The following is a 20,947-nucleotide window of genomic DNA, read 5'->3' on the forward strand; positions in this document are numbered from 1 at the left end:
ATGTCCAGGTTTCTCACAGAGTTGACAAACCACTTTAAAGAAGCCACGCCCTCTTCCACCACCTTGATTGGGATAGGAAGTTCTGCCTCCATTCCAAGACTGTGACCGTGAACCTTGCCATTTTGGATTGTGTCCTCGTGCTTGGCCGTGAGATTGATTGTTAGACCCCGAATGTTTGTGATGATAGTTGGCCGTGACTGAATTTGGAGGCTGTGAAGCAGATAACCGAGAGATGAATCCCTCTTGTGCCACGAGAACATCTTTGAGTTCTTCAAATGAAAAACTGTTTTCTCTAGTGCGTATAGAACCAACAATACCAGTGTATTCTTCACTTAAGCCATCTAGAATATAGATGGTCAGATCATCAGAGGAGACAGGATGATCTATGAGAGTAAGTTCATCTGCAAGGTACTTGACTTCTTGTAGGTATTCAGTCATAGGTTTAGAGCCTTTTTGGCATCTGGACAATTGCGATTTAAGTTGTATGACTCGGGATCTAGAGGCATTAGCATACAGAGAGTGAACTTTAGCCCAAGCGGCCGCACTTGTCTGAACATCACCCACAAGGGGAAGTATAGCACCATCTATGGATGCAACGATGGCATGTAAAATGAAGTAATCCTGACTAGTCCAATGAAGATGCTTTGAGTTGACGGAGGAATCAGTGGAGGTAGTAGCGTCTGAAGTAGCTGGGAGTGGTGGGCACTTGATAGTTCCGTCAACATAGCCAATAAGATGATAGGCTCTAAGTAGTGATAAAATTTGCAATCTCCAGGAGATAAAATTAGAGCCAGTTAGTTTTTGAGCAATAGGAGAAATAGCATGTACAGTGACAGAGGTTGAGTGATTTGAGCCAGGGACCATTATAGTGGTTGAGAGATTTTGAGAAGGAGTTGCCATGGGTGAGGAGGAGCTTAACTCGTTGGAGTTTGAAGGCTCCGATACCATAAAGAAGTGTGAAGAGATTATTTTCATTAACTTTACTGAACTAGTTACAGACCTATATATTGCAGAGATCAAAGACTACTTGAGGAAGATGACAGAGTAAAGCTCATGTACAGAGTTAACGTCTACTGACACAAATAGATCCGTTTGAGACAAACGGATACATTTTAACTTAATGGGCCTAAAGACATAAGAAACATAACTTATCAAGTTGGGCCTTGTTTGGGCTTAGTAGCTATAGCCTTAATACATCCAACACCTGCAGTAAGCCAGTAAGTGCTTCTGATGCATCAATCCACAGAAGCTCGGATTATCTTAGGAACATTGATATCTAAGGCAGCTTTTCTACATGAAAACCATAATTTAAACTAGCAAAAAGTACCAAGCAAAATTAAAATTTCCTCTGTTTCACATTTATTAGAATACATTTCTAAGAATACATTTCTAAGGGAGACTTAACACTTTATCTGAAGTTAAATGTGCTAGAAACCATCACCTTCTTATGGGGGGTGTCTGCAGTATGTATTGATTGCGTGCTCTATCACCGTCGGATGGGTAATGTTGTCTGGTGCAATCGATGTTTCTGCATTCATATCACCCACCCACCGCTGATAAAGCAAACTGCAGTGTCCACTGTCATCTTACAGCAAGCACCCTCGAACCTTTTCATGTGTTGAGGTTCATCACTTACAAGCGGGGCTGCGCAAATCTTCAAGCTTTAAACCCTAAACTCCGGAGATCTTCCCCGTCAAAGCTGCCATTTCTTACTGGCCGTTACTATCACAACAAGACTCCTCTTCAGAAGCTTTTGTTAAGTTAATTTACATAATTAACAGGATAAATACAATGGCAGCTGCTGTTCTATGAAAGGGTGTTTGTAAGATCATCGTACAAGTTAACAAGCTGCTTATGGGTAATTTAACCCCCCTCTTCAATCATGAGCTTTTGGCACTATCTGAGAGTACTGTCAAAAGATTGAATTCACGCTCTAAACTCCAAGAGGACTCATTTTGATTGTTGATGCTCAACACATACTCCTGGAAGTACCCATCGTAGGTTAATATGGATAAGGTTGCCCTAGAAAAAACCCAAAATGTAAAGAGTAATGAGCCAACAGAAATACATCGCGTAAGAAATTGATGGTAACATTTAATCATGCATACATGTCACAGAGTATCAACATATCCCTAATATAAATATACAATTAAACAGAGCCGAGTGAACTTTGGCATCCAGGGGCTTGGCTAGACTAAGATTACTGCCGTCTTGAGCTCAATTCAAATATATAATAGGCAGCTGAGCTAAAATTCTATTTGATTAGGCTCAAAAATGTATTCATGTTCGAATTCAAGTATCATATTATTCGAACTTGTGCTCAAATGCTTAAATCATGCTCATTGAACTCGATTCAAGCTAGCTGCTAAATAAAAGCTCGATTCAATTATACATTATACACAAACGTAGGAAGATCACACTTGTAATCACTGTCTACTGAGAAAAAAAAATTGAAAAGGTCTTTTAGCAAGATGTGAAGACACCATCCTAGGGATGATGCAATTGAAGTTGCTTACCAGATTTAAGGAAGATAAGAAGACTGTTACAAGTTACAACTCAGAATAAACAGTACAGATGTTAGGCTTAAAGTTATGAAAATAAATCTAGTTTATTAATTGTAAAACATTTGAATGCTAAAATGTAACAACAAAATTATTTCATTATTTCCAATAATTATTCTAACCAAAATCTATGTTTTAGATACAACAAGAACTTACTTTATCAAAGGATATTAGAGGAGTTTTCAGTCATTGAGGAAATTCCATTTTCCCTATGGTATGCATCTTCTTTCAAAACGTCAGAAAAAGTCAACCCTCATGAAGTATGATCAATATATTCCATAGATCTTTGTTTTTTTTTAAGTAAAAAAATGGTGCTTATCCATGTGTACCTTGCACCTACTCTCTCAAATGGTTCAAAAGATATCAAGCAAGTAGTACAAATCATGCAGTACTTTTTCTGAGATGAAAGATCAGACCTTGCCACTTACTCGACAAGGTCAAGCTCTCTAAGGGGGAAGAATTTACAGTGCATCCATAACTTGGTTAGGCAATAAATATCCTCTAGGGAAGCCTAGATCTAGTTTTCTGAGTTTCTCAGTTCTCACCTACAAAGGAGATGTTTTGGTTTAAGTGTCATTTGTAGTTACTACTTACTACTTATTAGGAGTTGATGAGAATCTGACTCTTAACCACCCCCACCCCAAAGATTTTTAGCCTTTAAGGGTTTTCAAAACATTGTGTAGAGATGATTTAATTTCGGTCCATTGGTTCGTAGTTTGACTGTTGTTTAATTATTGGTTCTTTAAATGTAATCTCTAGTTAGTTATTTTTAATCAGAGAGTTATTAGTAATTATAATTTTTTAATGTTCCACACTTGCAAAATTACAAAAAGCTAAGTGCACCAGAATTAGGATTAGAAAAGATAATAATAGTCCATGTATATACTTGGCTATTCCATCCTTAATCCTGATTACACTCTGGATTATCAAACAAAATGGATGATTTCTGAATATCACACTCTAGAATATGCCAAATTTAACTAGAGATGACAAAAAGTCAAATTGCATATGTTGCGTCACTTGCCCATCAAACCAGATGGCACATTCATTCAAAACGGCAACGGCAAGCAGTTAGAAGAGACGCAAGTCAAGCTAACCATATTTCATGGCCTCTAACAACATAATGCACAGCCTAGATAACATTGGACTTTACAAAATTCTTTAAATTGGTGTAGATAGTGCATTTCGGAGTTTGCCCGTGTGCTTCCTAATTGACTAAGTTAATGCCTACAAAAACTGAAATCAAGCTAAAAGCTATCCAGAAGTCACAGAGAGAGAGAGATACTACACCCCAAACGGTTCCAATCCAATACTATGGAACTCACCTACAAGCGACAAATTCAGAAGTTGATGCGTCAGCAACCTTGTCCACCTTGCGAACGACCACACAGCTGTGTACGAGCACATAAACTTATAAATCAATGAATTAAAGCATGTCAATGCAATTATGCAAATGCACAATGGTATCAAATATGAGCCCTAAGTTGACATGCATCTACATACTATGCAGTCTGCTTATAAAATAATGCTCCATGTGGTAATATAGGAAATAGCAAGATCCGTAATCAAGGACAGACAGCAGGAAGCCATTTCTCCAGCCAATAGACAGTCCTGATAATCCTCTTGTACCAATGGGGCTTTCTGAACTAACTCTTGTGCTTCGCTCTATATCATGTAATTTCAAGATCCTTTTAACATTAGCTAATTTTTTCCCATACTTACTCCCAACACAAGCGATGAAGACGTCAATGCTTAGGCAAGAAAATATAATATACTTATTTGATATGCCACAATTTGATGGATCGTGGACATATTGAGGAGTTTCATGATGTTAATCACGAACTGCTTACCTTTTAGTTCCTGGTGAAACTGCATTGTGAAGCACATGATGATGAGCCGGATCCAGGGCATCATTCACAGAGCTGGGTAATATTGATCCAAGAAAACTAGTTGACCTTCTGCACCTAAAAGGAGTACATATTTGTGATAGATGCACAGATGACTGCAACTATCCATGCACTTGACAAATATGTCATACTAAAATAATTTGGAAAAGACAAGCATATCGACAGGAAACATGAAAAAATGCTGATAGCAACCTTGTAGAAAGCAGAGTCTACTTCATTCAATAAGGAGTAATGACATTTACCACCTGTTTTAGGTCTTTGACTGTAAAAGAATGCTACCCCTAGGTCTGAAAAAAGCACTACCCCTGGTTCCATCTTGCTCTTTCACAGGCCTCAATTTCAATGATTGACTTTCAATAGCCGTGAAAAATGAATGTCCACAAGTTTTGAAAAAACATATTCACTTTTTTATTTTTCTTCCTACTCTTTTTTGGAAAAAATAAAAAGGAGATAAAAAAAAAAACAACAAATTGGATACAGTTCTGAAGATGGAAATTATTAATCAGGCTGGCAACAAAGCAAAAACAATTATAGTGACTAAAAAAAAAAAGAGGAAGCAGGTGCTGGATGAGATTGAAACAATCAAATACAGGAGGTATAGTTGAAACTGAAAAGCAAGATAGAAAAAATTTCCCGCAAAGAAAGAATAAACAGGAAAAAAAACACTGAGCATCCAATTATAAGTAAGATACTAAGATGTCATACGAAAGAAGAAACAGCAAAGTAGAAGACCAATATATTGTTTGTATAACTAAACTTTAAAGATTTCAAAAAAACCTTTAGATTCTGATAAAATTAAACAAAAGCTATCATATGTTACGGTCTTATAATTTATAAAACATGCAGATGCAATTGGCTACGAGTTACAATGATATAAAATTTACAGCATCTTAGTTCCAACAATTCTCACCTCTGACTAATAGCAAATCCCAGAGAAAAAGCATGAACAGAACCTGAAGAACTTGTGGCCACAAGAATATCGGGAAGTTGAATTGATGGTCCAAATGACAATGAAAATATTGTTGATGGGTATGTTCCCCGTCGAAAACTACATGACTGAGGCGAAAAAAAAAAAAAGAGTTAGACAATTTGAAAGAAGTTATAAATTGATGAGCAATAGAAACAATATGCTGGTAGTGCTTTGAAGAAGTTAGTGTCATAGGAGAGAAGGAAGTGAAGGCAGGAAAAGGGTCAAGGATCATCTATCAGAAAATGTCAAACTGACAGCATAACAGAAATGTTCAGCTATACCATTCTCTCCAAGTGGAGCCATGTCTAAAGTCATTTCTAGTTTACGACATGTGACACTTAATATATATATACATATAATAAAAATTAATAATTGAATTGGAATAACCGTATCAAAAGTTAAATCTCTATTTGGGTAACAATGAGAAGCAACAAATAGTTACAGATGACTTTTTTTTTTGTGTATAAGTATAAGGTTCACGGTTAGTTCTTCTGAATAAATGGGTTTGCAAACAAATTTAAAATAACTCAGTCATAAATAGATGTGAAAATCAAAATGGGCTGGATCCAGGCCCCATATGGATCACTTTCTGCCCATCAATTTCGGCATCCTAAATGTCTACTTTTATAGTATCCTCTTTTCCTTCTTCATTTCGAGAGGAGAAAATCATCAAAGCATTACAATGTATATTTAAACTATACTTATCAGTATAATGAAAAATATAAGCACAAATAAAAAATCAATCTCTAAAGGGATCATTAACGGATTGGCAGGTTGTTAAAGATCTGACAAGTGGCACCCAACTAGAAGAGACAGGTGGCATATTCATAAATAAACAGCATAACCATGCATGAACTAACCCAAAATAATTACTTTTGAAGAAAATTAATCTTTGGTAGACTGTCAACAGGGGACGAACTGTAAACTACAGAGACATGTATATCAATCATCAAGTCTAGAAGAAACAAAAGTATATATTTTTCACCTTTGTTGCTTCTGAAACCAGATAAACTCTGATTATGGTTCCCTGTTCAGATGCTGTTGCAATGTACATCCCATTTGAAGAAAGAGCAATGGCAGACAACGGTGCACGATGAGCATCAATCTGCAGTGTACTTAAATACACAAATGTCAATGAAAAGTATCCAGAAAATGCAAAATAGTAATCACCTTGTGGGATATATGGAAATGGTCATAACATAAATCCAGAATCATCACACTTCATATTTTAATTTTTAAGTTACAAAGTGACTGAAACTGAATAACTTTACAATTTACAAGGGTCAGCTTGGTATTGCAGAGAGTGTTTCTGCTTCTCCGGTGACCGATAAGTGGCTTGTTAAAAGAACATGGTTCAAATGCAGTCAACAATATGTTCATGTTTGGTGGAATGGGGCAACAAAAGTTCTTCTTGTCACTCATCATTCTTGTAGAAAATAACACATAAGCTTTAAACAATTGATTACTACGATGAAAAAAGTTTGAGAGCTATGCATGACAAAAAAAAGGATATTTCTCAGATAGAAGAAACTATTATCATGCCGGAAAACCAAGGCAGAGTCCTTGATCTAAATTACACATCATGCATTTCATGATAGAGAGAACAACCTCACAATGTAAGCGGACCTCCATGACATTGTATACCATAACTGATCCCTTGGTCAAACTTGCAGGAAGAGCCAAGAAGCAGCCATCCAAATTGGGCGAGAATGCACATAGACCTGAGCAGAGAAACGGGAAAAGATAATGAGAAAATCTTGAATCAGAATTTGGTGCTGCACACTCAGTCACAGAAAATTTTAAACAAATAACTGTAAACAACCCCTCAGAAGTCCCTTTTCGTAATGTAGAATCCTTAGTCATCTTTTGCTGATACCCCCGTGCTGGTGGACCTAAAACTACATTGCTTTTTTTGGCTCAAAATAAATTGTATTCAACGAGATAGAACTCAAACTATGGAAGAGACTAGGATCTAGCTGTTTCACCTCTATCAATACAAATTATACAATCATGGGGCTCTCTTGTCATTTGTTTATTTCTTCATTTCACCAGAACCTTCTAAGCAACTGCGTCATATCAAACACTGTGAGCCTCCAAGCCAAAGCACACTCAAACAATCTACTTTCCCAAGAGGTAAAGTAGAAAGTGCAGCTTTGCCATCTGGGCCCATATATTCCTTAACATCAGCAACACTCAATAGTGTTAGTATCGTACATAACCTTTACGCGGCAATTGAAAAAACTGTATTAGGTCCACTCTCTTAAGGTGGTACAGAGTCAAACTGTGGTATAGGATTACACCTCATATGATTATTGCTTTCTGGAATTCAACTATAATGTGATCTCCCAAATATGACCTTTTTCCTCATGCTTTTCCTTCCTATATCAGTCTGTCTTCTCTATGTAATTGGCCATTATAGCTTCAATAGTCTTCTCATGGAATTAAAAACTCAATGTCAAGTTCAGCACCCTCAGTGACCAGCATTCTAGTCAAGAGAGGAACCAAGTCCTAGGCCTGATTTGGAACTCCTTCCTAGGCAGCTAGAGTATTTCTCACTGCTCGAATACTCGAATTATGCTCGTTATGGTGTTAGATCCCACAAAACAGTCCTAAAGAGTGGCTGGTCACCTCAACCAGGCCATCAGTTCATGGATTTGAATGTACAAAACTTCAACAAAAACTCCATTTTGTTGAATAAGGAATTGAATTTCTCAATTTCAACTCTATCAAGTGCCATATTATTGAATCTTGACCAATTTGGAGATTCTAATATAAGTGGAAAAAGTCCCAACCTCACCTTTTAGATTAGGAACTGTATCAATAGTGTCCAATATTGCAAGACTATTTGAGTCATAAATGTACGTCTTTTCTTCCAAAACAACGACAAGTCTGCATTAATTAGAGATAGTAATCCATGTCACCAAAGGAAAATGAAAAACGAATTTTCTTTTCATGATAAAAGAATGATTGTATCCAATTAGTTATGCAAGATGTATCAGAAATGAAATATTCAATTTGAAGTTTATACCACTTTTAACGTTTAACTTTGAGTACTGTTGTGAGGAACTTAAAGTATCTCAATATATTCTAATGTCAACGCCAGCCTTTCGTCACATGGCATACTCAAACCACCCAAAATGGTTTCTGTTCTCAAAAATTAGAATCTAATTTGGCAAGCTAATTAACCATCCAAGGAATTACTGTCATATTGCAAGGTAAGACTGACACATCATTGTCAGCAGCAATAGCAGGACAGGCTACGTTTCTCAGTGTACCTAAGTCTCTAAGGTGCCATACACCCAAGACCAATCGAAAAAGCTTTGAGAAAAATCCTAATTGAAATCAGCTTCCACCACCCGAAAAGAAACAAATTTTAAAAAAATTTAGAAGCCATGTCATTTTGAATTGGTAAAAAATGGGCAGTAGACAAGTAGTAATTGTTGTCCTCTTGAGATGCCAAATAATCCCTTGCATATATGTTGTAATCACTAGTTATTTTACAAAGTATTATGACAAGCTTTGTAGACAATATCGATCACTTTCAAGACCACCATCAAACAAACTTTTCAAGAACTGGTATTCGTGTAAATGGAAATCTAATAGCGCAAACCTTATTAACACAACGTTCACATCAATATATCATAAAACTATTACCTTTTCTGGTTTAATCGAACAGCAAGGATTGTAGTTAAGAAATTGAGGTCACGAAGAGCACTTCCAGTTGTAGTGTTGAACAAACAGAGACGACGAGGTGATAAAGATGGCTGTTGCAGTTTGATGTCACCAACATAAGAAATTGATGACAAGATTTTTACGACAACAGTAAATGTATTTTCAAACAGAAAGCATAATGAAACTGCAAAGGCATAGAACCTGTTCGCCAGCTCCCACAATGGCAAGAAGACTGGAGCTATAGAGCATTTCGACAATAACAAAAGCTCCAATACCTATCCAATGAAAAAGCAACCAACAATAGATGAGTTTAATACATAATCTCAACCCACCTCCATTACAAACAGCAATTAAGCAATAAATCATTCGTTCATGATGTGCATACCACAATTCAGAAGAAATACTAGAAAGATACAGCTTGCTCAAGCACAAAATAGATAATTGCAGCAACATAAGAGCAAAGAATTCTATAATTTGTGAAAGAAAAAGAGAAATTAGATGTTCAGTGAACTTGCCTCGCTCATAACAGAGTCGGCCTGTATTGGAATCAAATATTTTGAAACCATCTTTGGTACTTATAGCAAAGCCACTGCAAAACAATTTCAAAAAGTTCTCCTCTGAAACTTGAAATTTACGCTACGACACGAGATAGGTAAATCTGGCTAAGAATTTAATTGAACTGAATTAGATACCTGTTATCTTGATTGAAAGAAGCGCAGAGGATCGGGTACGGTAAGGACTGGCTGGCCATGGCGACTGTTCTCCCTATTGAGTCGGGGGAGGAGGGTCTCTGCAAGGGCTGTTATGTGTTTTCTGTTTCCGTTTTCTGAACCAATTTTCTATTTGGTTTGGTTTTCGGTGTTCCCACCTCAAAAACACACAAAGCAATTATTCGCCAACAAGGTGGCACAAATAATTAATTTTTATTTTATTCACCAACAAGTTGGCACAAATAATTGGATACAATTACTACTTGTCTACTGCATATTCATATCCGATTTCAGATGGAAAAAAAAAGGTTCAAAAAGCAATAAAACTTTAAAGGTGATGCCCTTAGTCTGTGGAGTTGATTGGAAGTGTTGATAGTCGTGTCGGTGCTGGCCGGATCTAGTTCTTTTTCAAATGGTGATCGTGATTTCACAAACCTTTTTCAACGAGTCAAGTGATTTTCTACTATTGGTCATGACTGGGTTTTGATTGGGCTGACCAAGAGCTTCATTTTGATAGTTCGTTCATCGAAAATGATGATCGGATGACCAACTTCCGATATAGTGGCACAAGAAAGAAGAAAGGAGGAGGAGGAGAAAGAAGGAGGGAGGGTATTTTGGTAAGTTGTTAGACTTTATCATTTTTTCTAAAGGTTTTTTTAGATTGTCCTTCTTGAAATACAACTTTTAAGTTTTGTTCTTATGGATAAAAAACCCTTAATTTATTAAGAGATTTCGAGTCCTCATTTTCTTCCTATATTCAAAGAAATAATTAATTTATATTTTAAAAATAAATTAGGGTCTGTAAATTGACAGCATCCCATTGATACCAATATCACTGGATAATTATTCCAAGAACACATGAATTTAAGTCCACTTCTTAGACCAAAGCAAACCCAAGTCCAAGTTACAATCCAACTACAATTAAGTCAAAGTCATTGTTTGGTGACTTTTTCTTTTTGTGCTATTTGTTTCTTTCAAAAATATGTGATTTATAATATATTTAATTCAATAGGATGTCACCGACTCACCGTACATATTAAACAAACTCGTCTCGTATTCGTTAAAGTTAAAATACCCGTTATATATTTGAATCTTAATCGCATCCTCATCCCCATCAGTGTGAGGAATCTCGTCCCTGTCTATGACACGAGACATTTGACTACAAAGTCACCCTAAGGTCCCTAACAGGCTAACCAACCCCCAACAAATTTATTCCATAATAACAATACAAGTCATGACATTCTAGTCTATCAATTATTTAAGTTCTTTTTTAAAAAAATTATTTAAGTTTTTTTTATATAAGCAAATATTATTATTTTAAGTTCAAACAAGGAAATATCATATTGGGCCCTCCTTGGCATGACATGGGCTTTATCAAGCGAAATCTATGGACTTTATCCCTTCAATTAACTTGTCCAAATTTTTGTGGGAGGACCCACCTTCTTTAACACTGTCACGAGCAATCACCGCAAAATGATCCATTGATCTCATGATCTCCTCTCTCTTGTCCCTCACATTCTTCTCAACCGTTGATCTATCACAAGTATCTTTCATATCAAAACCAATCCTCCACACTTGACTCACACACCTACTGTTGACCTGCTGGTCACCAACAATGGGCCAACAAATCATAGGCACTCCTGCATAAATACTCTCTGTTGTTAAGTTCCAACCACTATGGGTCAAAAACCCACCAATCGCTGGATGGGCCAGTACTTCCTCCTGCGGGGCCCAGCCCACGATGAACCCTCTCTCTTGCGTCCCAATTTCAAGCTCTGATGGTAATGGGCCTAATGGAATTTCACCATTACCAACACCTTCTTGGCCCGTTATCAGGTCGGGCCTTATGACCCATAAAAATGGCGTCCCACTATTGGGGCCGAAGAAGCCCAAAAGTACTACCGCAGCTGACGTATATGACCGATTTTGACTTGTGACTGTCGAGCCACGCCTTGCAGGTTCGGTCTTCTTTGCATAAAATTCCTTCAAGTGGTGGTGATTGGTCTTTGAACTTGGACTTTAGGAGGGCGTGCAGAGGGCCAATTGTGTAAAGTTTGGGGAATATAGAGGCGAATTTGGAGATAATTGAGGATTCAAGTTGGTCAAAGGTGTCGAGTATGAGAGCAGAGGCTCGAGCCATGGCTAGGGTTTCACCAATGACGAAATTCATGCTTGGGCTGTTGGTATCTTTGCTTCTGCAAATTTGGGGGAGATCTCGGTATCGAAACGAGTTTGCAAATTCTGGAATGCCGGTAACAGTCTTGTCCAAGGCTTCATCTCCTGCAATTGCAGATCGCATAAGTTCAACAAGCTCATTTGTTAATAACGCCAAGAAGAAATAATGAATGGTTTTTGATTTCCAACACTTCTAGACTGGATTATGTCAGACTCAACAAGTGAATAGGTAGAGTCTCGTTCAATTGTATGAGACTTTGCTCTGATATCATGTTGAAATTCTTAGCTTAGAAACATTGAAGATATTGTCCGCTTTGCACCATGGACCCACACGAATTTGTTTTTCATGGACTCTCGCTATTGGTACTTACGCTAGAAAACAGGAACTGAGCTTTTACTTATAAACCAAAAGGCTGGGTTATACCTGACCGATATGCGATTTTTAATCTTGACATTAACTGTAGTAGCAGCAAATTTTTATGCAAAAAATAATAATAATAATAATAACAACATTAATTTTTAGTCTACATTGTAGTAAATAAAAAATCCATGCATATGCATTTAAATTTAATTTTTGGCATGGCAAGAACCATGCATGCATGATGAATCCAATCACCTTTGAATGGTACTTCACCATCTCGGATGAGTTTTTGAATGTTGGAGAAAGCCCACAAGCTGTAAGCGCTAAGCGCAAAGCTGATGACAGCAATTCCAAGTTCTTGACCTACATTCACTGCGAAAGACATGAATGCATCTGCTATGATGCATGTCACCTTTGGCGAATCCCTTATTTTCTCGGAAACCAAACGTTCTCGCAGAAGAATTCTTGTGACGGACTTCATAGTGACCAACACCAAAGTGTGTGTACTTACCTCAAGTGTAGGGTATCGTTAAGTAATAAACCGGTGAGTCAGGTATCGATCCATGAGGAAGTAATGCAAATTTTTGAAGTGAATGATATGCAAATAACTAACTAACACTAATAAGCGCAATGAATATGAAATAAAAACGAGTAAATGAAATGGGCCGAATGACTCGGTAGCATGAGCGATTTTGTAATCAAAGTAAGCACGAATTGAATTTAAAACAATTAATTAAAAAACTAGTCTCTATTCCGTCCCGGTGGCTACTCGGTTCTTATACTCAAGGTATCATTGCAAACACACACAACCATACACAATACATTGTGTGATACTATTAATCATGCATATGCAAAGAGAATTGGGATATAAGACTTCAATTCATACATGTAGGCCATCGGGTCTCTTAATCTACGATGAACACAAAGGGATAAGCACCTAATATTATGGATTAATGTTCCCCCTTGGGGCTCGGCTTGGCTAACACCCTAGTTTCACACTCAAAGATCAATTGACCATAACTCTCTCATGTACATTCCTAAATTAACCCAAAACTCCATCATCAATACACATAATTAATAGCTATGCAATGAAATACTCGATTAATTAAGGAAATCATGCAATGGGTTTAACAATTCATAATCGAACACATTAGATGCAATCCCTAGACTAGACAATCCAAGAATACAATCAAATATGTCATTCTCATATATCCAATCACACAACTATCACGAAATTAAAAGAGAGGGATCGAAGCTACGGCCCTTTGAACATACTTTGAGTAATCGAAACCTCGCACCCACTGTTTGGGATTAGAAACTAGAAAAGGGACTTAGCCACTCATTATAATGAGAATAAACATCAATTTTATAGAGGAAAACTAATGTTTACAATCAATATCACAAGAACTAAGCAAAACCCTAGAGAGAGAAAGAGAGAGAGAAACTATGGTGGCTAGATGTTCAAGAGTGAATGAATGAGAAAGAAAACTCAATCTTAGGGTTTTCCCCTCTTTTTACAAGTATAATGACCTATTTACCCTTACAAAGCTTTCTCCCATTGGTTACACTTGAGAAATACCCAAAAACCCAGCTCAATTAGCCATTCTCGGAATGCAGAAATCGGGCAACTGTCCAGACGGTTGAAATCTGTGTGGACGATTAAACCTTCTGGTTCCAACTGTCCAGACATATTATAGGGTGTTTGGACAGTTTGTGCAGATTTTCATTTTTGACTGTAGCTTCATGATTCTTTGACCTTTTTTGCCTTTGGATTCAACTATCTGAACATCCAATGAAGGTGTTCGGACAATTCTTCATCTCTATGCACTTTTCTTCAGTCCCGAGAGCTTTCAACTTTGCCGGTTTAGTCATATTTTCTGCAAAACCAATGAAAGGCAACCATAAGAGTAAAACTAACTTATTTAAATATAAATACATTACTTTAGATATTACAACCCCCTAATTAGATGGTATTAGGACCTCAAAATAGAGATCCAGTCACATAGACAAAAGCATAGTGACTAATTTTGGGCCTGCTCGCACCCTCTCGAGAGGAAGACCATCCGAGATGGAATCGAAGTGAATTCTCTCTTGAAAACTATCAAACATGGAGGAGGAGGAGGACAGAAAACGCCGGTGATTGTATTCGGTGTTGATGAAGGTTACTTTTATGTTTGCGTGGGAAAGAAGGTTGGCTAAGTTGAGCATGGGTTTTATGTGGCCTGGGAAAGGAAATGGCAACATAAGGACATGAGGCGGAGCTTGATCAACTTTCTCCATTGAAATTCAACAAGATTACGGATTGTGATAAATGCTAACTAATGCTGGATGATTGTTTCATTACTCCAAGATATGTAAATGCACATATATATATACACACAATATATGTTGCTCCTAATAAGTTGTTATTGAGTGAGAAAATTAATAAGTAAAATTGACTTAGACTTTTGAGTTTGATTATCTTTGCGAATTAGTCAATTAGTTAGTGATGCAACGCGTGATAAATAAAGAGGGAATTCACGAAAATGAAAACAACCTCTCCTCCTCTACCCTAGTAATTCCTCTCCCCTAGTAATTTTTTAACTTCTGTGGTTAGTTTTGTTTCAATAATATGGGCATCTACTGGGTTTCTCCCAGATTTCTGTTTGGGTAATGGTTTGGTTTCAAGAGCAGTGCATGATTGGGGATCCCTTAGCACATTCTGTATTTCAAGTTCAAGTATCGATATGCAGGATTTCGGTGGATCATTTGGATGTACTTTCTGATCTGTTTGGAGGATTGCTCAAATTGTCATATGACTCAGATCTAATTTGTCAAGTTGTTTTTTTTTTTTTTGTGTTTGGTTGTTTAGTCTAATTGGGTTTATCCCAATGTAGTTTGTAGTATGCTATAGTGAGGTGTTATCCAGTGATATACGGTGTTTGTCCTTTTCTTTTGATGTAGTTCTCATATGGTGGGATGTAATCCATCTTTATGGTAGCTCTAAGTATTTTTAGGTCTCAAATTCTCTTATTTAATTTATTAGGTAAATGAATATAATTAGATCTGTTGACTTTTTAAAAAAAACTTTGAAACTAAGCAAGATCACTGATTGTGATAAATGCTAATAACTAATGCTGGATGATTGTTTACTCTTTCTTTTTTGGTAAGTGGATGACTGTTTACTCCAATATGTATATATTATATATACACAATCTGTCATTCCTAGTAAGTTCTTATTGAGTGGAAAAAGGATGATGATATGTGATAATAGTAATTTTCAGATACTTCAACAAAGAGTGGAATTAGTCTGGTCGGCCAACTTCTCATGGGATGATTGATCTCCAAAGAGGCATTGTCTAAAAACTTCAAAAATATAAGGGAATTCACTGTTTTGCCCTCTTTTTTGGAAATTGGGGATAATGTGTCTGCAATTACTTTTGAATCGAAGCATGATAAAAAACGGGTATTGACGCGCGGGACGTCCATGGTTGTTCGATCATTGTCTTTTCGCCTTGAGGGAGTCTGATGGTGCTGTGGCTCCGCATGAGATAAAGTGTTGCGAGGGATTATTTTGTGTGCATATTTATAATCTTCCTTTGTTGGCTATGAGCTCAAAATTTGGTACGCTCAAGGGGGGTTCAATTGGTCGTGTGGAGGACGTGGATAGATTGGCAGATGGTTCGGGATGGAACTCTTATCTGAGGGTTAGGATTTGGATCTCCCTTATGCAACCATTAGTAAGGGGGAAACAAATTCATACTGGGGGAAAAGATATTACTGTTGGTTTTAAATATGAAAACCTTCCACGTATTTGAAGCAAGCCTAGTCTCATATTTGAAGTTATACTATCAATCCAATAATTGGTAATTGTTGGCTTCTCCTTTTTTTTCTTCCTTCCCTCTGAACTCTTTTATCTTTCCTCTTCACGATATTGCCCAAAACACGTTCAATTTCTTGTCTATTCTGAAATCAGGTCAATTGTCATGTCAAAGTGATCCATTTATTGGTTTAAATTCAGTTCACAAAGATTCGTCTTAATGATTCCTATGTCATTTATGTATGTGAGAAGATAGAAAGTGCAATCATGTATTAGGTTTTGACCCAATTTATCTTGTAATCAGGTGAGAAATTTGTGTGCGAGTGGACTGTCGTCGGGTGATAAATCTGTGTGTGAGCGGATCTATCGGTCTGAATTTACATCTATATTGAATATTTAAAGGATTAATTTGTATAATATCGTTGTCGGTTATAAAACAAAAGGAGTGGCAATCAATAAAACAAAAAATTTAGCACACGTAATGATTTCAAGAGACAAGAATTTTTTTTCATGTCCAATATTGAGACACTTTATTGCTATATGTATGTATGCATGCATGCATGTATGTATGTATGCATGCATGCATGTATGTATGTATGTATATATTAGCTATTTTATTCTTCCAGTTTCAGTTTTTTTCCACCTTTATTTATTTCATATTACATTGATTACTTAGTTGAAACGGTAGGGTTGTGTCTGATCCATTCGCGGTGGCGGCGTTGGTGGCCATGATGCTGGGATAACGGAACGTGAGGTTGACTGCGTCGGTCCTCCGGCTGACAATGGAGTACGCATATCAAAGCATTCACCCATGCAACCAAGAATTTGTGCACCACATGCTCCGAGGCATGATGCCATCTCCGGCACAGTGGTTTGTGAATGTGGCGAGAATGCCTTCGAAGCACAGTCGGCTGAGCACAAGACTATTCCTTCCCTACAGCCTCCGAGGCATGGATCCGACTCAGGGATCTGAGCTTGTGCAGCTCCAGCACATATGATCAGCACCACCAATGCAAAAACTTGAACCCAAGAGTAGTACTTGTTATCTAAGTCCATGATTCACAAATTATGCAGAGTTAGTATAGTACTTGTAAGTATATGTAGATTTGGGTTTGTTTATTTGTGTATATATATATGTATACGAATACTGAAGAGGGTGTGTAAGTGTAAGTGTAAGTGTAAGAGACTTCTGGGGATGTGATAGTGAAGGAAGCATGAATGTTGCTGGGACTTGACTAATGATTACACGGCTTATGTAGCTTAAAACATGCATGATGCATGAATGCTTAAGGAAACATAACTTTTTTTAGTTAGTTGTTTTTCATTAATGGGAAGGATCGATCCAGGGCCGGCCCTCAGGGTTGACTCCTCAACCCGAAAATACCCCAAAAACCCTAACAACAAGCCATGAATCACTGATTGACTAGCACACAGTGAAGAGCTGAAGATGGAAGACAACGTCGAAGCCTGTTGATTTGTATTATGGGTGTATTGATCACTTTTGATATAAAATTTGTGTGAATACCGTTTCACTTAATGAATATTTTTTTGTAATAGGGCACTATTATATCATACCGCTTTCGACACCAAAATTACTAAGGTTGGCCCTAGAAGCATCAGCAGTGGAATCATTTGCTTGCAGAGTTGTGCCTGTTATAATTATTTCTTAATCCTTCTTCCAATTTTAATTGATTCGTCCAAACCATTGATTCCTTGAACCCTAGTGTTGCTAAAGTGGGTGTATCATATTTTCCTTAGGTTTTTTGAGGGATTGAACTCCTTGGTAAAGTTCGTGTAGATGTGATGTGTCTGAAATTTCTCATCGTCATGCTCGATGGAATCCACTACGAAGAAGGATAAAAAAAAAAAAGGAATAAAGGAATATTTGGTGTTTTATTATTTGAAAATTGTGTTTTTGGTGTTTGTTCACAAGAATTAGGATTCCTTATTCTGGTCACCGGATCAAAATTGAAATTCGAATAAGCATGAATTGTTTCCATAATAATATTTCACATAGAAAGAAATCTTAATATCAAGAGATATTACAACTTAATTTCACAACTAAAACTAAAATCTTGGATACAAAACCAAAGATATTGCTTCAATCCTTGGGCTCTAGGACTACATATCCCTCGGAGGACGACCGTAAGCAGAGATATGCCAAGAAAGCAAGTCCAGATACAAGCAAGGTGAAGAGACCAAATAAGACAAGAAAATCCAGAATCTGTTCCTTCTCTTCAGACATGGTGGTTTTGACGATTTCATGGTGTTCAAGCGATGGAAACAGAATTGTTTGAATTGCAGGATCAAAAAAGTCCTTTATTCCGTGAACAATGACGTTACCATCGTCGTAGATGTTCCAATCAATGACGTTGACAAGGTTGAGTTCAGCTTGGATGTCGGAGTTCAAATTAGTACTGGGTAGTTGAGTAGTCACCACAAGAGGATGGCCTGGAAGGAGTGTATTGATTCCCGAATGCATTCGAAGAGCACCTCTTCGTAACTCGAGATCCTCCCTTTGAAGATAAAACGGGGTTACGTGGTATGCGACAAGCGTCGGCGGCGGCTGCACGTACCTCGAAAGTGCGTAGGCAACATTAGTTGGGCAAAATATGGTAAAACCAGTGGAGTTTTGGTTTCCTATTAGACTACTTAGAGTGGTCTCTAGAGTCCATGCCGCGGCGTTGTAATCCTTCTCTTTAAGGGCACTAGCGATGCCGGATACATTAACTTCTCTGCCATCATGTTGTGTGCTATTGTGGGAGTCTTCTTGGCTTGCTTTCCCAATGAATAATATGGTTGAAAGCAAGAAGAAGGCGAGGAGAAGAAACTTCGTCTTGCTAGCCATGAAATAAGAGAATCGTGTGTGTATGCAGTAATCTGCTGATGATGAAACAATTGAAGAAGATTGTATGATAGTAAGAATTGAGCCTCTGCGACTGGTATTTATAGGAAGAACTTTGTTGGACTTCTTATAATCCTGGTAATAGTCGGTTTTCCAAATTATAATTGGTTTAGGTATCTCCGTGACTAATGAAGCACGTTAACGAATAATCCTAGTTGGGTTAGGGCAAGTAAATGTTTTAGAGTTACAGGGCACGGTGGGTAAGGAACATATTCATTGAAGAAGCAACCAACTAGAGCGGTTGAAGTGTATTTAGCTGTGAGACATAACTGCAGCTTCCTTGTTAGCTGTTCAAGTGCTCGACGAAATGTCTCAAAGACCTGCAATATAAGGCATTAGTTTTGTGAGTTCTTATTTCCTTACTGAATTGCCTCATTGAAAATTTTGTTCAAATTCGACACCAAAATAGATATCCTATTTTGATTGAGATTCTTAATTATCCAGCTTTATTTATCTTAGATGGGTCGACCATAACCCAATACACTTAATAATTGAATCTACCTATAACCCAATGCAGTTCTACCCAGCATGATAATTATGCAGGTTAGCCTTCTATATGGTACAAATCTTCAGGCGACGGTGGCGGCATTGGTGAATCTGAAGGTGGTGGCACCATTTGCGACATCTCAAAAGAAGGCTGCAATTGTGACGGTGGATGTGGTGGCAGTGCAAAGCATTCACCCAAGCATCCTACACTTTGTGAACCACATGCTGCAAGACATGTAGCCAACTCCTGCATAGTTCTTGTGTATGCCTTTGATGCACAGTTTATTGAGCATGTGAGTATGCCTCGCCCACACCCACCAAGGCATTGATTCAACTGGATCATCTGACCTTGTGCTTCTGCTCCAATACATATGACCAGAACCAGCAATAATGCAGCAGTAACTTGAACACTAGAGTATTTGTAATTGTCTCTTAAACCCATTTTTTCAAATTTGACTGTATGTATATCAAATTTGTCAAGTCTAGGGGCATTATTTGTATAGAGGAAGGAAGGGGGTGTGTGAGTGACTTATGGGGATGTGTTCAACGAATTAAGCATGAATGTTGTTGGAACTTAAACCGCACGGATTTGCTTGCTTAAAACAGGGATAGGGGGGGCTGGAATTGCCCATAGGAGAAATTCTTAAACTTTTTAAAATCTGAACCATTGGTTCAATCTTGTGGCTAAGATTAAAAGATACTCTCATATTTTCTCTCTCCAGACCAGGGTTCTCTCTTCCCTCTAATCTCCCAAAATTGGTTTTCCACCAAACGTCAACAGATAACTGGATATGCTATTTGAGGAAGTATAATACTGGAATTTGCTCCAAAACGAGAGTACAGAATAATCCAAACACAAGAATATGTTCCCTTAATGTCCTCGTCGTTGCTGCCGCTGGTGAGAGTAGTCGTCGTTGCTGCCGTTGGTGAGAGTAGTCGTCATTGTCGTCTTCTCTAGTGAGAGTGATCGCCGTCGTCGTCGCCTGCTGTGCCCCTTACTCCCTTAGTGAGGTTTCGATTTAAGAGATTGATGGGAGAGAGTGTTCTCTTAAGAGTTTGATTTAAAGATATTAAATCTCAGCCATTAAATGGAATGGATGGCTGAGATTTACTTAATTTCACACAATTTCACCAAAAATATTCCAGCCCCCCTATCCCCTTAAAACATGCATATAAACTTGGAAACATGCATATATATATATATATATATATATATATACAAACTGTTATTATTTGTTAATTAACAATCGCCAGTATTTTTTTTTATAAACAATTACATTATTATTCAACTAAAAGGACCCAAAACAAAACCTTAAACTCCTAAACTATATTTGTTATTAGGGATGGTAACAGGTCGGGTACCTTTCCAATTAGGGAATACGAAAACCGTTTCCTTAAGGT

General features: G+C 37.4%; 1 protein-coding gene and 1 pseudogene across 3 annotated transcripts; both read right to left on the minus strand.

Annotated features, from left to right (window-relative positions):
- Positions 1-1,200: 1,200 nt before the first annotated feature.
- Positions 1,201-9,979, minus strand: LOC119996156 (autophagy-related protein 18b). 3 transcript variants are annotated; one of them, XM_038842691.1, is made up of 12 exons: positions 9,803-9,979; positions 9,626-9,699; positions 9,312-9,385; positions 9,093-9,202; positions 8,236-8,327; positions 7,047-7,159; positions 6,424-6,543; positions 5,379-5,524; positions 4,412-4,525; positions 3,887-3,952; positions 1,838-2,022; positions 1,201-1,699 (listed from the first exon to the last, which is right to left on the minus strand). In XM_038842691.1, the coding sequence occupies exons 1-11, from the start codon at positions 9,859-9,861 to the stop codon at positions 1,881-1,883; spliced, it is 1,110 nt and encodes a 369-aa protein (XP_038698619.1). In that variant the 5' UTR covers positions 9,862-9,979; the 3' UTR covers positions 1,201-1,699; positions 1,838-1,880. The 3 variants fall into 3 exon arrangements, with proteins under 3 accessions (XP_038698619.1, XP_038698620.1, XP_038698618.1); XM_038842692.1 differs by lacking the exon at positions 1,201-1,699 and having other exon boundaries at positions 1,752-2,022; positions 4,412-4,519; XM_038842690.1 differs by lacking the exon at positions 1,201-1,699 and having other exon boundaries at positions 1,752-2,022.
- A 1,215-nt stretch (positions 9,980-11,194) lies between these two features.
- On the minus strand, positions 11,195-14,636 carry LOC119997005 (annotated as a pseudogene).
- Between the last annotated feature and the right edge of the window lie 6,311 nt (positions 14,637-20,947).

This window comes from Tripterygium wilfordii, chromosome 4 (genome assembly GCF_013401445.1).
Source record: "Tripterygium wilfordii isolate XIE 37 chromosome 4, ASM1340144v1, whole genome shotgun sequence".
Taxonomy (NCBI): Eukaryota; Viridiplantae; Streptophyta; class Magnoliopsida; order Celastrales; family Celastraceae; genus Tripterygium; species Tripterygium wilfordii.